This window comes from Engystomops pustulosus, chromosome 8 (assembly GCF_040894005.1).
Source record: "Engystomops pustulosus chromosome 8, aEngPut4.maternal, whole genome shotgun sequence".
Taxonomy (NCBI): domain Eukaryota; kingdom Metazoa; phylum Chordata; class Amphibia; order Anura; family Leptodactylidae; genus Engystomops; species Engystomops pustulosus.
In genome coordinates this window covers 37,353,177-37,368,420 of record NC_092418.1, presented here as the reverse complement: position 1 = coordinate 37,368,420, position 15,244 = coordinate 37,353,177, and the positions used below count along the sequence as shown (strand labels likewise).

The window sequence follows — 15,244 nt, the reverse complement described above, 5'->3', positions numbered from 1 at the left end:
TACCAGCACTTTTAATGTTGCTTTTTTCCAAGGAAATGCATGTGTACTTTAATAAAGTCTTTTTAACAACAACTCATAAAAGCTGCAGAAATGCCCAGAAAAAAATCTATTTTGCCTTAAAAACACTGCTTCTGCATCGACTTGCTCTCTAATAAGTGTCATTATTTTGCTTCATAACAGCATGCCCCTCAGTAAGAAAAACATTGATCAATCCACCAAAAATGTGCAGCACTGTTTCTAAAAAACTATGCATGTATATGATTTTTATAACCTTATGTGAACCAGAGAATGTAACATTTTACAAGACATATCAATAAATTCCACATAGATAAAATAATAGCAAGAATCTCAGCAGTTACTTTCCTTTGGAGACAGTCTTTTATTTACAGATAATTACAGTATTTTCTACATCCATTTGCAAGTACAAATTGCGGGACGCAGACAAGGGCAATATTTCCACCTTTTAAATGTTTTGATTGTTCTGTGTTTACAGTCTTTGCTTATAACAGTAGCACGGACACTAAGAAGCCAAATCTCCAAGGTTACATGAAAAAGTTGATTTCTCTAATTTCATATATTTTACAATAAAACACTGAGGGTACCATGTACAGTGTAATATACTGCCATCTAAAACAGATATTTACCTTCACCTTCTCCATGAGAGGGATAAAGAAACATTAAACCTTGATAGAAAGGAAAACGGAAGATAATATTTTCCTTGTTTTTTGCAGTTTTTTTCTGCACATTCCGAAAAAAATTTTTAGAAATCCAGCAGGTAATATACAGGTCCCCTGCTTATGTACTCCAGTAGTAGAATCCAAAAAGTTTGTTGAATTGTGCCCATTTACTAAGCCCCACCTATTTATTCTATCTCCAGCTACAGATGGAGAAGATCAGCTGGGGGGCTAGCCCCTACATTTTCTGTAGGAGTCTACTTATTTATTGAATGAGGCTCCTGCTCCAGCCAGTTGAATTAGCAGTTGTCTTGCAGCCAGCATACTGAGGAGAAGGCTATGGGGCTCATTTACTAAGGGTCCGAACACCGCACTTTAGTCAGGTTTCACAATTATTTCCATTTTGCGTCAAATTGCCCCGGGATTTTGGCGCACGTGATCAGATTGTGGCGCTGCGGCGCTGGCTTTCACGTGACAGAAATCGGAGGTCCTGACCGTCAGACAACCCGATGGATTCAGAAAAACCTCGGAATTTAAAAAAGGAATTGTGTCGGAAGATCAGCACTCACATGCACCAGGAAGAAGCAGGTGAACTCCGGCGGACCTCGGCGCAGCAGCAACACCTGCTGAATATCGGGCGCATGACCTTAGTGAATCCCGGTAGACCCGAATCCTCGTCGGACAACGCACCGCGGGATCCCGACTGGACCGGGTAAGTAAATCTGCCCCTATATGTTTGTGCTACAAAGCAATACCACTTTTACCCGCACACACAGCTGATCAAGGAAGCCACTATGCACAATATTGAGTAAGCCACAGTGTATGTGAGATTTGGGAGACACATCTCCAACTAAAAGCTAGGAATGGCAAAGGTTTTTGCATTAACAACCCGTAGTGCTCTTCACATATGATTACTGAGATTAAAACTCAGAGGTGATTCACCAACATCCTCTGCTGCTGCGGAATAATGTTTGCCACAGTTCCGTGCTATTATATATCTATATATATATACTGTATATATATGTATCTATTGGGATCACCACTATTAGTCAATCTATACAAGGAAATTAAAATCCATGTATTTGCTTTGAAAACAAATTTCGTTACTTGTGGATACAAACAGTAAGGGCATGAATAGACAGTGTGGCCATAATGTAACCTTGATGCAGTTGTGATGCGGCCGGCAGCATAAGTTAAAGGGGTATTCTCATCTGGGCACTCACATTCAGTTTCATTCATCTGCATTATATATACATTTCTTCAATTAGATATTATTCACATTTTTTTTAACCTGTGTGAAGATAATTTCTCATAAATGTAGTGATATGGTCCCTTAGAAACAAGATTGTGTTCCCGCATACGGCCACCTCTGCTGGAGTGAGTGCACAAAGAAACAAAAGGTTTTTGTATATGAAATGTCCGCGAGTTACTGCATGTCCTACAGGCGTCCTGCGGTAATGATTGCTGAATCCTGGTTGTCCGGCAGGACTCTATAGCGCATGTCTGACCACTGCTGCCAAAATGTGAGGTGGTCGTATCTGAGGAAGATATTTCGTTTCTAAGGGACAACTTGGACACATTTATGAGAAATTATCTTCACACAGGAACATTTTTTTAATAATATCCAATTGAAAAAATGTTTACATATCTCAAATGAATTAAATTAAATGAGTTTTATGTTAACAGTGAATTAATTATTGTCACCGCTCAATTATTGATGCAGCTGGCTGCATAACTATATCATGGGCGGGTCATGGCTGCACCATCTCTTGGCGCCATAACCATGTGCTATCTTTTTTGTGTAGTCACTACCATAAATTTGACTTAAAGAAAACCTTTCACGGCGATTCGGGGCACTAAACCACTCACAGATCCTTATGGACCGGTGGTTTATTACCAGGAATCACCTACTATGAGGTTTCTATGTAAATACTTACCTTCCCTCCCGAGCTCCTGACCTCCATGCACAGCTGCTCTGCTGCAAGTGAAGCTGGAGTACAACCCAGCTTTAATGCGCACGTGCCGTGGGTATGCTGCTTGGGCAATGAAGCTGGAGGCTCATCCCGGCTCCACATAACATTGCGAGCATTGCAGCGGGCACTGGACACAACTGCAGATGCCTCATCGGACTTGTATGTAGGTAAGTATAACTGCTTTCTTTTACATAGGGGCCACATAGAGACCTGATACATGCTGAACCACAGGTCCATAGGTCCCATTTAGGGTCCCAAATGGGCGTGACAGGTCCTCTTTAAGCCACAAGCAAGTTTGGTCAAAATATCTGGCTTCGTGCACTTGTGAGATTTACCAGCAATCAGAAAACTCTATTTAGCATGTTAGTTCAGTTCAATGATTCTAGTTTCAGTCCTGTTAATTCTGCCAGCTCATGTAGTGAATTTTGCTGACCAAACTTGCTTTAGGCAACAAGCTAATTTTTATGTTCTAATCTACCTAGAACAGAACTCTGATAGATTGCAGTCAACTGTGTTTTGCACAGGTCCAATGTTTTATGCCACACAGAAAGTAGCCATACATACGGACTAAAAACGGGTTTAAAACGCCACGTGTGCCACCACCCTTATGCCATGTTCACATGTAACATTTGTATTGAAATGCAATTCAAAGAATGTGGGGTGGAGGTTGGCCAGATTGCATTGGGTAAACGTTAACAATGCATTTACACAGCGCTTACACTGTGTTAACATTCCACTTACACAAATGTGGAGTAAACATAATGTAAACACAAATTCAAGCCTGAATGTACTAGTAATTTGTATCATAGCCAGTTCTATTTGCAACAATGGTGCAGTATATGCAATTGACAATGTCAAATATTAGAGACTGGTAAAATAATGTAAAGCAGGAAAACACATAGGGGGTCATTTACTTAGGGCCCAATTCACATTTTCCCGACGCGTTACCCAAATATTTCCGATTTGCTCCGATTTTCCCTGTATTGCCCCGGGATTTTGGCGCACGCGATCGGATTGTGCCACATCGGCGCCGGCATGCACGCGACGGAAATCGGGGGGCATGGCCGACTGATAACCCGACGGATTCGGAAAAACCACCGCATTTAAAAAAAGAAATGTGTCGCTTGGGACGCGCTTACCTTCACTCAGCCCGAGCCGGTGAACTCCAACGCGTTCAGATGCTTTTCAGCGCAGCAGCGCCACCTGGTGGACGGCGGAGGAACTACCTTGATAAATCCCGGCCGGACCCGAATCCAGCGCAGAGAACGCGCCGCTGGATCGCGAACGGATCGGGTAAGTAAATCTGCCCCATAGCCTGAGGGTGCGTTCACACATGAGGGCAGATTTATCAAGCTGTCTGAAAGTCAGAATATTTCTATATTTCTATATTTTTGCCTGATTTCAATCTGCATTTCAGAACCTTTGGAGGACTCTAAAAAGTCCAAAATTGGCTCATGTTGTAAAGAGCTTTTCTGATGCGTATTGAAACTCATTATAGGATGCGTTTTTCTCTAATGTCTTTCAAATGTATTTTAAAACACAGCAAAAAGGCAGCGAGTAAACGTTACCTAAGGCATCTTGCATTAGTGTGACTAAGGCTATATTCACACTGCCGTTGCCCGCCCGTACCGTACCGTAGCGGGCAACGGCAGTGCACGGGGAGAGGAGGAGGAGGTGAGCGCAGCTCACCCCCGCCCCTCTCCATCGGAAGTAATGGCGCACGGCGCCATACTACGGAGTAAGATAGGACAGGTCCTATCTTTTTCCGGGTACGGAGCGGTACGGTGCCGCACGTGCCCACTGCCGTCTATGGAGGACGTATATCGGCCGTATATACGTCGGCCGTATATACGTCCTCCATACGTTAGTGTGAATATAGCCTTAGGGTGGTGGCACACGTGGCGTTTTGAACCCGTTTTTAGTCGCATGTGTTTTAAAAACGCATGAATTTTTTAAAACTCATCCGTTTTTGTCAGGTTTTCCCATTCATCTTAATTAAAAACGGACAAAAATGGATGCGTTTTTAAGGGACTGAAAGTGCATGACTAAAAACAGACTAAAAACGGGTTCAAAATGCCACGTGTGCCACCACCCTTAGGTGATGATTCAATGCACTTGAGAGAGCTGGCTAAGCAGAAGCATTTATTAATGCTACACATTCTGGGTGCCTCCATAACTTCATTGTAACTGTCCGTAATCAGTTGTAATCAGTTTTGATGCGGTTCTTGATGTAGTTTCTTAATTTAATGTGTGAAGGACATTACCTGGTAATCTTGATTTTACAGGGGAAATCTCTTTAATAATTGTGATTCACGATTGACAAAGTATGATAAATGTCTCCCAATGCCTTTCAACTATAAAAATAATAAACTGCAACAAAAACTACTTAAAAACTGATTATGATGTAGATGAGATGTAATATTAAAGGGGTATTCCCTTCTGGGCATTTACATTTAATTTAATGCATTTGCCATATGTAAACATTTCTTCAATTGGATGTTATTAAAAAAATGTTCCTGTGTGAAGATAATTTCTCATAAATGTAGCCATATTGTCCCTTAGAAATGAGATGGCTTCCCCGGATACGACCACCTCACATTTTGGCAGCCGTGGCCAGACATTCACTATTGAGTCCTGCCTGTCCACCTTGATTCAGCGATCATTACCACAGGAAGGCTGTGGGACATGCAGTAACTCCTGGACATTTCATATACAAACATTTTTTGTTTCTTTATTCAATCACTCCAGCAGAGGTGGCCGTATCCAAGGACACAGTCTTTTTTTCTAAGGGACCATATGACTACATTTATGAGAAATTATCTTCACACAGGTAAAAAAAAATTAATAACATCTAATTGAAGCAATGTATATATGGCAGATTAATGAAACTGAATATGAATGCCCAGATGAGAATACCCCTTTAACTGCAATGTATGAGGGTTGGGTCACACATGACGCCCTGAGGGAGAAAAAATAAGCTGTCTGCACCAGATTTTTAGAACCATTTGCACAAAAAGCTGCCTGAAAGGGCATGCACCACATTTATTAAAGATTTTAGACTATTTTTAGGCACTTTTCTGACTTGTATGGAAAAGGGGTGGGGCCTTACAGCAAAAAGTTGATGCAATATAAATTTAATCAGTGCACCATAAAAGCTGGTCTGTGCCCAAAGAAATCCCCATTGAACTTGACCATATTATAGATGGTGCAAAACATTACTCAGCAGTCTTATAATTCCCTGATTTAAATCAATCTAGAGAACAGAGTCAGGGTCACATGACTTGTGAGATATTCCATTGGATACAGATAAATGAAGAAGTAGTGGCGTAATTTACCTCATATATTACATAACTGATTACAAAGGAGACACTTAGGGGCTTATACACTCACCGGACACTTTATTAGGTACACCATGCTAGTAACGGGTTGGACCCCCTTTTGCCTTCAGAACTGCCTCAATTCTTCGTGGCATAGATTCAACAAGGTGCTGGAAGCATTCCTCAGAGATTTTGGTCCAAATTGACATGATGGCATCACACAGTTGCCGCAGATTTGTCGGCTGCACATCCATGATGCAAATCTCTGTGACTGTGGAGGCCATTTGAGTACAGTGAACTCATTGTCATGTTCAAGAAACCAGTCTGAGATGATTCCAGCTTTATGACATGGCGCATTATCCTGTTGAAGTAGCCATCAGATGTTGGGTACATTGTGGTCATAAAGGGATGGACATGGTCAGCAACAATACTCAGGTAGGCTGTGGCGTTGCAACGATGCTCAATTGGTACCAAGGGGCCCAAAGAGTGCCAAGAAAATATTCCCCACACCATGACACCACCACCACAAGCCTGATCCGTTGATACAAGGCAGGATGGATCCATGCTTTCATGTTGTTGACGCCAAATTCTGACCCTACCATCCGAATGTCGCAGCAGAAATTGAGACTCATCAGACCAGGCAACGTTTTTCCAATCTTCTACTGTCCAATTTCGATGAGCTTGTGCAAATTGTAGCCTCTGTTTCCTGTTCTTAGCTGAAAGGAGTGGCACCCGGTGTGGTCTTCTGCTGCTGTAGCCCATCTGCCTCAAAGTTCGACGTACTGTGCGTTCAGAGATGCTCTTCTGCCTACCTTGATTGTAACGGGTGGTGATTTGAGTCACTGTTGCCTTTCTATCAGCTCGAACCAGTCTGCCCATTCTCCTCTGACCTCTGGCATCAACAAGGCATTTCCACCCACAGAACTGCCACTCACTGGATGTTTTTTCTTTTTCGGACCATTCTCTGTAAACCCTAGAGATGGTTGTGCGTGAAAATCCCAGTAGATCAGCAGTTTCTGAAATACTCAGACCAGCCCTTCTGGCACCAACAGCCATACCACGTTCAAAGGCACTCAAATCACCTTTCTTCCCCATACTGATGCTCGGTTTGAACTGCAGGAGATTGTCTTGACCATGTCTACATGCCTAAATGCACTGAGTTGCCGCCATGTGATTGGCTGATTAGAAATTAAGTGTTAACGAGCAGTTGGACAGGTGTACCTAATAAAGTGGCCGGTGAGTGTATGTTGTTAAAGGAAATTTTTTGGCCAACAATCTGGTCACAACAGAGAATTGTCTATTTCATTTTCCAAAAAAAGAAATTCATTTTGGGAAAAACCCCACAGGAACAATCACATATTATTGTTCCTCTGTCCTCAGAGTCTGAGGGTTTTTTGCATATTGCAGGGCCCTTTCCAGGCACCATACATGCCACAGAGTCCCACATCTGTAGTCACAGGTCAGACCCAGCTGTATGAGGGGATAAACAGTAGCTAAGAGAATCCTTGATTAAAAAATCTTGAAAATATCTGTCCAGAGTGATGGATGCCACCATGAGGAAAAAGTTTTACCACAGAAACCTGGTTTGTGTAATAATCTACCGCAATTACAGCCATCCTGGTCTGGTATGTGGCAGACTTTCCACAGTAAGGGTGATGCCACACATGGCGCTTTGAACCCATTTTTGGTCAGTTTTAGAGCAGTCCGTTAAAAAACGCATCCGTTTTTGACAGGTTTTACCAATTATCTTAATTAAAACTGGTCAAAATGCATGCATTTTTTAACGGCCTGCTTAAAAACGGACCAAAAACGGGTTCAAAACGCCATGTGTGGCATCACCCTTATGCAGTTTACACCTAATAACAAAATAAAACTGAGTATATAATATGATGTTTTATACGACAATCAGAAGAGAAGTTACTAAGTCGTAGGAAATACACAGGAAATCCTAGGAATAACATCTGACTAGAAATATCTGTATACTACCAATATTTGTTTCATTAGTTATAAAACTGTATATAACCTGATAAACGCGGTGCAATGTTAGATGTTCTTCAGGCACAAATTATGACATGGCACCACATTTATTAAGCGATTTAGACACGCTTTATACACTATTGTAACTAATGCAGCAAATATTTGTGTTCTTAGAAAAGGGAGTTTGGCTTTGTGGGAAAAGGGTCTTGCGCAGGGGTGTAACTACAGCAGCAGCAGCCATAGCAGCTGCTATGGGGCCCACAGTGTAAGCGGGCCCCGGTATCTGACCTGACACATTAAAGAATGGAAGATGTGCACTATTATATACATATTATGCTGCACATTCAGCTGCGTATTTTTCAGTGCATAAATGTGTGTATGTATGTAAGAGTATAAATGTGTGTATGTATGTAAGAGTATAAATGTTTGAGCATACAAATATGTACATTTTCTGAGGGTGTAGGGGTCCCATTCAGACATCTGCTATGGGACCCTGCCTCTCCAAGTTACGCCCCTGGGCTTGCGCCAAACATTGTTCAAATGTGTCAGGATTTTGGTGCATTTTTCTTGCTTAAATTAAGCCAAGTAATAGGACCTGCAAAGCATGACTAGAAAGTGTTACAATTCACCAGATTTATTATTTGGCATTAGACAGTTTGATAAATCTGGTGCAGTGTAAGGGCGTCCCAGTTTGTCCTAGGTTTTACTTTTTGATTCTTTTGATAAATCTGACCCTTGGTCTCTAAATGGTTACCATTACCACTATAGAGTCATGGGGACATATTTATCAGGACCTCTGCGTCACACCAGTGCTTGCTTATTGCTAGCACTTGCGATTTTTTTGCCCTCTCCGCCACCTTCACGTAAGGTGAAAAGTCGCTGGCACCAGTGAGTACGCCGGCGCAAGGACAATAACACCCCGCGCCGGCCTACTCCCGGCCAGCCGCACCCTCCTCTCAGCCAGCCAGGAGTAGGCCGGTGCGGGGCATTACTGTCCTTGCATTGGCGCACTCACTGCTGTCGGCGACTGCGCTTTTTCTACACCAGGCGAAAGCCTCTTGATATATGCCGTTGTGACTATGCAACAGCGTGGTTATCATACTTTGGCGCACATGTGCCAGTGTATGATAAATATGCCCCATGTAGTTGAAGCAGGCATGGTACTTTTGTACTATATCTTGTAAAAGAACCAGCACACAGAAAAGAGATCCAAGTAGGTAGAATTTATCTTTTTTAATTTATAGTATATATTATTTATCTCTATTTGTCATCAGAAAAAAGTAATATTTCTATTTGTAATGTAGTATGTCCATGACATACTGTATAGTTATGACATATTTCTCATAGTCTGACCTCCTCTAAAGCTTTCTCCCGCCACAGTGGGAAGTCAGGAGTACCACGGGTGGCCCAGAGTATTTCTTTGCAGGGAAAAACTCTGTAGAAGCTGCAGGAATAAACTAACACTGCATTCTCTTCATTCTGAAGTCTGTGGGGTCCCATTAGTGGGGGGACCGTCTGATCAACAAGTGATGGTATGTTCTTTAAAAAAGACATCGGGGGTCATTTACTAAGGACCCGATTCGCGTTTTCCCGACGTGTTACCCGAATATTTCCGATTTGCGACGATTTTCCCTGTATTGCCCCGGGATTTTGGCGCACGCGATCGGATTGTGGCGCATCGGTGCCGGCATGCAAGCGACGGAAATCAGGGGCGTGGCCGAACAAAAACCCGACGGATTCGGAAAAACCGCAGCATTTTAAAAAAAAAGTGTTGTTCGCGCTAACCTTCACTCGGCCCGGCTCGGTGTACTCCAGTGTGTTCCGATGCTCTTCAGTGCAGCAGCGACATCTGGTGGACGTCGGAGGAACTGCCTTAGTGAATCGCCGGAAGACCCGAATCCACCGCAGAGAACGCGCCGCTGGATCGCGAATGGGCCGGGTAAGTAAATCTGCCCCGACATCTTGTACAATAGTAATGATATTGCTAAGAAAGTGAGAAATATCACAATATTAAGAACATCTTAATATATTTTGCATTGCAATGTCTGAATAAAATACCAAATAAAACGTATGAAGATGCACTAAGAATGTTTCTGAAACATAAAGCATATTTCAGATTTTCCTGGCTATAACATTATTAACTAGTAACTAGAAGCGAAGCAGATACTCAACTCACCAACTGCTTTGAGAGAGGCATATTTGTTAAGCTCCTTTCCAGGAGGCTGCTGCTCATATGGATTTGAAATCTGTCCCATGGTTGGAAAGGAATGTGGATGTGCCATCTGTGGAAGGTGTGGGGATGTTGGAACAACATTATTCATTTTCGAAGTATCTGCAGAGAGAAAGAAATGGTATTAATTGGGCATCTTCTATCCTGTAACCTCAGGAGTAAACTTGAAATGATGCCATTTTGCATCCTGGTGCTGTATGACTATGAAACATTTGCAGTCTATATATCTAAATTTACAGTCTAAATCAGTCTAAATATCAGCATTAAATAGTGAGAAATTATAATGTTAGAGAAAACATTCACTGAAATGTAACATGGAGAGTTAAAGATTGTCATCTCTTAGGAAAATTATTGCATTGGAAAATATGGTATTGGGGGCATCTTTCTGCACCAAAATTTGTGACTTTGCAAATCACTGTGAAAATTATTTTAGGGTAATATTATATTATTGAAGGGTGCATTCATGTCAAAAAAACATAGCATAATTTATTTTGTAAACAAATTAATTGCAAAAACAAGTCCATTTTAAAACATTAAGTAAAATATAGTATAAAAAATTAGACACAAAAATGACAAAAAATGTTATGTTGATCTCTACATAATCATTGAGAAAATTATTGAAGAATCACTTAACTCTAACTTTACTGCTTTTTTTTTTTGTAAGATTCAATCGAATCGATTCAGTCCGAACCAATGTTGCTTTAATTGACCTGGAAATTTATATTCAACAACTTTGGTCCTCTTAAACACTGGATTTTTAAAATAAAAAGGTTCTATCTTGTTGTTAATTTTTTACAAGTTAACAAACTTAAAAAATGTACAATTTGTCATTTAAAATTTTTACTAAAACAATAAGTTTGGAGGCCTAACAGATATGGTGCAAACAGTCAAGAACAGAAACCATCAATAGTCCATAGAAATCAATGGACATTTTAATTGATCCATTAGGCTTCCATTACTATCCTAAATGCATGATGCCAAATGCTAAATATCCTATGCAAGATCGTACCAAATCTATAGTTCAATAAATGGATTCACCAATCTCTAACCTAAAATTATAAAACAATCACATTATTTTTCCAAGTGGGACAAAATCCTTCCAGCAGCTACCAACTTGGTGACATTTGTTTAAGCATATTAAAAATAATAATTCCTTTATTTATATAGAGCACACAGATTACGCAGCGCTGCACAGAGCTTGCCAAATCAGTCCCTGTCCCCAATGGGGCTCACAATCTAATCAACCGACCAGTATATTTTGGAGTGTGGGAGGAAACCGGAGTACCTGGAGGAAACCCACACAAACATGGAGAGAAGATACAAACTCTTTGCAGATGTTGACCTGGATGGGACTTCAGCACTGCAAGGCTTTAGTTCTAACCACCGAACCACCGTGCTGCCCACATATTACCACTTTTTGGGTCCCAAGAAAGGCTCATAGTCTGGAATACAGTCTTCTTTGTTATCCTAGTCTATAGGTTTATAGTCCTTCCTCTGGATCAACAATATAGGAGTATAGGATGGAAATGAAGGACCTGTGATATGTAATCAATTTAGTCTCAGTGAAGGTGTGATAAATATATTGGTTGGGTCCCATGACCCATCAATCTTCACCGCCCCACAGTTTACATATTGAAATATAGTATAGGCTACTATACATAATAGAGTAGACAACCACAGTCACGTTCCCAAAGCTGATCAGTTAGGGACCTGGTAGTGTAAGGGTCCCCAATTACGCCTCATCTAGTATGAGTTAATCAATGACCACTGATTGGGGAATCACCTAATGCATAAGAATATTCAACATTGTATATAGTAGTAGTAGTATATACTACATGCCATTCCTATACATGCAGCCACTCAATATTGGAAGCAGCTTGAAATCTGTGGCACACATTTTATCTTCTACACAAGTAATAAGGGATATTAAAAGCCAAACAAAAATCAATATCACACTATTGCCATAAATTAATCTGGGTAAAGGTCAATGTGAAATGAACTGTAATACCTTCACCCCATAAAAGTTAGTTTTATAAATGACTGAGATGTAGGCAACATTTATTCATGAAAGTCATTAATGTAATTCCATTCCATTCAAATAATGTTATAGCTTATTTGCCTCAATACCTATATGGCACTTAATAGATAATCTCTGTATTTTTACTATGGGTCTCCCAATGTGTTCTATTTCATCACTGTGCATGTTCTGTAATGGAAATCAACTTTAAACGCACTAGCATTGAGGTGGGCCTGTCATAGACTTGAATTATTACAAGAGGCATGTCTCAGACTACCTCAGACTGGTTCAATGCAAGCCAGCTGAAGCAACTGGCTATGGAGAAGCTTCATAGGGAGCCACCTGTGGAGCTTCCTAGGGAGAAGCTTTATGGGGAGCCACTTATGGAGCTGCCTAGGGAGAAGCTTTATGGGGAGCCACTTATGGAGCTGCCTAGGGAGAAGCTTTATGGGGAGCCACTTATGGAGCTTCCTAGGGAGAAGCTTTATGGGGAGCCACTTATGGAGCTGCCTAGGGAGAAGCTTTATGGGGAGCCACTTATGGAGCCGCCTATGGAGAAGCTTTATGCGGAGCCACTTATGGAGCCGCCTACGGCGACGCTTCATGGGGAGCCGCTTATGGAGACGCTTATGGAGCCGCCTATGTAGATGCTCCATAAGGAGCTAAGCAGCAGTGCTACAAATCAGGGCAGAATTAGGATCTGCCCTATCTTTTGCTGCAGCCCGTGCTCAATGCACATCCATTGGGGCTGTGAAACAAGTTGCTGTCTTTACGGCTACCACCTGTCCGCCATTTGCGGACATGTGCATGTAACCTTAAATAGGCAGTGAAAGTGTAGTTACAAATCACAACTGGTGAAACATGGCTTAGCTGGAAACTACAAAAACACAAAAACTGAAGAAAATAAAGATTATGCCATTCATTTCTACATATTGTGATTTACATTTCACCTTTAATTATATACATAGTAAATAGGGAGAATTTGACATGAGAAAATTACACATGGAACTAGCGTGTTTTCCTACTACAGTATATGGAAGAAACCTAAGAAATGAGCCAAAGTTTGTGTAACAGTGAGTCTCATTAGGGAAAGGGGCTGGTATGGCATGAATTTCGATTGGGGTGGTTATGCCCAAACTCCATGAACCTCCCTCATAGAACTGTATGTGGTACTGAAATGTTGTACCATCATGGTCCCATCCACTTTTCTTTAATAATTTATTACCAATAAGTTTTTACATCAATTTGCACCAGATTGATCTCAGTATATAATGCTAGATGATAAATGTTTTATTAGATTGATTGCTCTACTTTATGTCTCCAATAAGTTTGCAATTTAAGGCACATCCTTTTTTCATAATGTGATGTCCCCTTTCTTACATATTGTAAAAGTGTCTAAAACACTTGATATATGTAGTGCAAGGTTTGCAGGCAGGGGCATAATTCCAGCATTGAGCTCAAGACTTTTGTGGCCTGCCATGCTACCCGGTGTCCAGGAGCACTCTAATGAGGCGCCAGTCTAGTCAGAAATTGAGCGCCTTGTCAAAAAGCAAAGTACTGGAACTAGTAGTCAGATGCTAAGGAAGATTTTTGGCAAAGAAGTTTGCACAACCATAAGGGGCCAGTGATCACCTTTTCCCCACACTCACAACACCCCTTTTATAGAAAGTGGCAAGGATGGTGAAAAACCTCCATATGTGTAAATGGAGGAGAAAAAGATGCAAATCAGCAGTTGAGAAGTCGTTCGCACATGCCCACAGGTCTATTCTTTCATGTAGTTTTGATGTTTGCTTCGCAATGGTCCATGTAATATATTATTCTATTTACTCTCTTCACAGTCCAACTCTCACCCAACTCTCACTTTCTGAATCAAAGTTTATTTTTCTCTCACGCTTTTTTTCTTTGCTTCGCAGATGCCGATTGCATTTTGCATGATGATTTAAATCATATCAAAATGTTGTTTTCCCGAGTAATTAGCAGTGACTACATTTATTGTGCTGCAATTTAACTGGCTTGCCATTACCTCATTCTCAATAAAGCGCCAGTGACAGTGAAGGACATTAAGTGGTTGGTTGTACTGAAGCGAACATCACAAAAATTACAGCAGAAAAGTGATTATGGAGACAGGACAAACAGTGATATATTACAGTTGTGGGATGGGAAATTTAGAAAATTCCTGTACTCTGAATTGACAATTATACAACTCATAATGTCTCTAGAAGAGAAAGAAGAAAGGCAAATAATGGAAGCAGCTAATCACATATAATTGCATGGAGAATGCAGAGTGCTTGGAGAGCTGCCTTTCTTCTCATACATCAAAAAAATGAGCACACAAATGTCCAGATGCAAATTCACTACCAATACTTGAGTCACAAAGGTATCAAATGAATCTCCAGTTACTTGAATTAGTGTTTACATAGGGCTCCAGTATCTCATATGATTAGTTCCATGCTGATGATTAAATTTGGTTATATAGTGCACTTTATTAGGAAACTAATTAAATATAATATGATAACATGCCACAAATACTATTGAAAGACGGCAACTTACAACATAACCACAAGGCGCTCAAATATCGACAGACATAAAATAACATTTTGTGGTATTTATATCAGTCTTGAAAAGCAAACTGGTGCAAAGTTAAAGAAGGACAGGCTATTAACAACTAGGACTGGACTGGGCACTTGGCTGTTTGAAGGGTGATTAAAAAAAAAAAAGTTTACACTTCCATAGCTATAGTACCAGAACCAAATGTATAGTAGTAGTAGTAAATTTGTGTAATGGCCATATATACAGGATTAGAATTGTATCACAGTGCGGTGCAACATGTGCAATCTAATGGTGGTTGTTCTGTTCAGTGCCCATGCATGCAGGATAATGACAGTAGTACGGTACAGTGATTAAAAATGCACAAAACAAGAGTAGTAGCAATTTTCGATACGCACAACATCCTTTCAAAGCCACATTGCATTTGGTTTGTGGCTACATGTAGCTTTCAAATTGTCTTGTAAAGTAGCACAAAACTATTTTTCTTAACAAAAATGCCTATATTGTTC

The 15,244-nt window shown here is 40.8% G+C and overlaps 1 protein-coding gene across 1 annotated transcript in view; it reads right to left on the bottom strand.

Moving 5' to 3' along the window:
- Nucleotides 1-15,244, bottom strand: part of SHISA9 (shisa family member 9) — a 235,675-nt gene that overhangs the window by 22,049 nt on the left and 198,382 nt on the right. Inside the window, exon 3 of the mRNA XM_072120683.1 lies at nucleotides 10,118-10,273. Within this exon, the coding sequence (XP_071976784.1) occupies nucleotides 10,118-10,273 (156 nt within the window). The remainder of the gene's footprint in view (nucleotides 1-10,117; nucleotides 10,274-15,244) is intronic.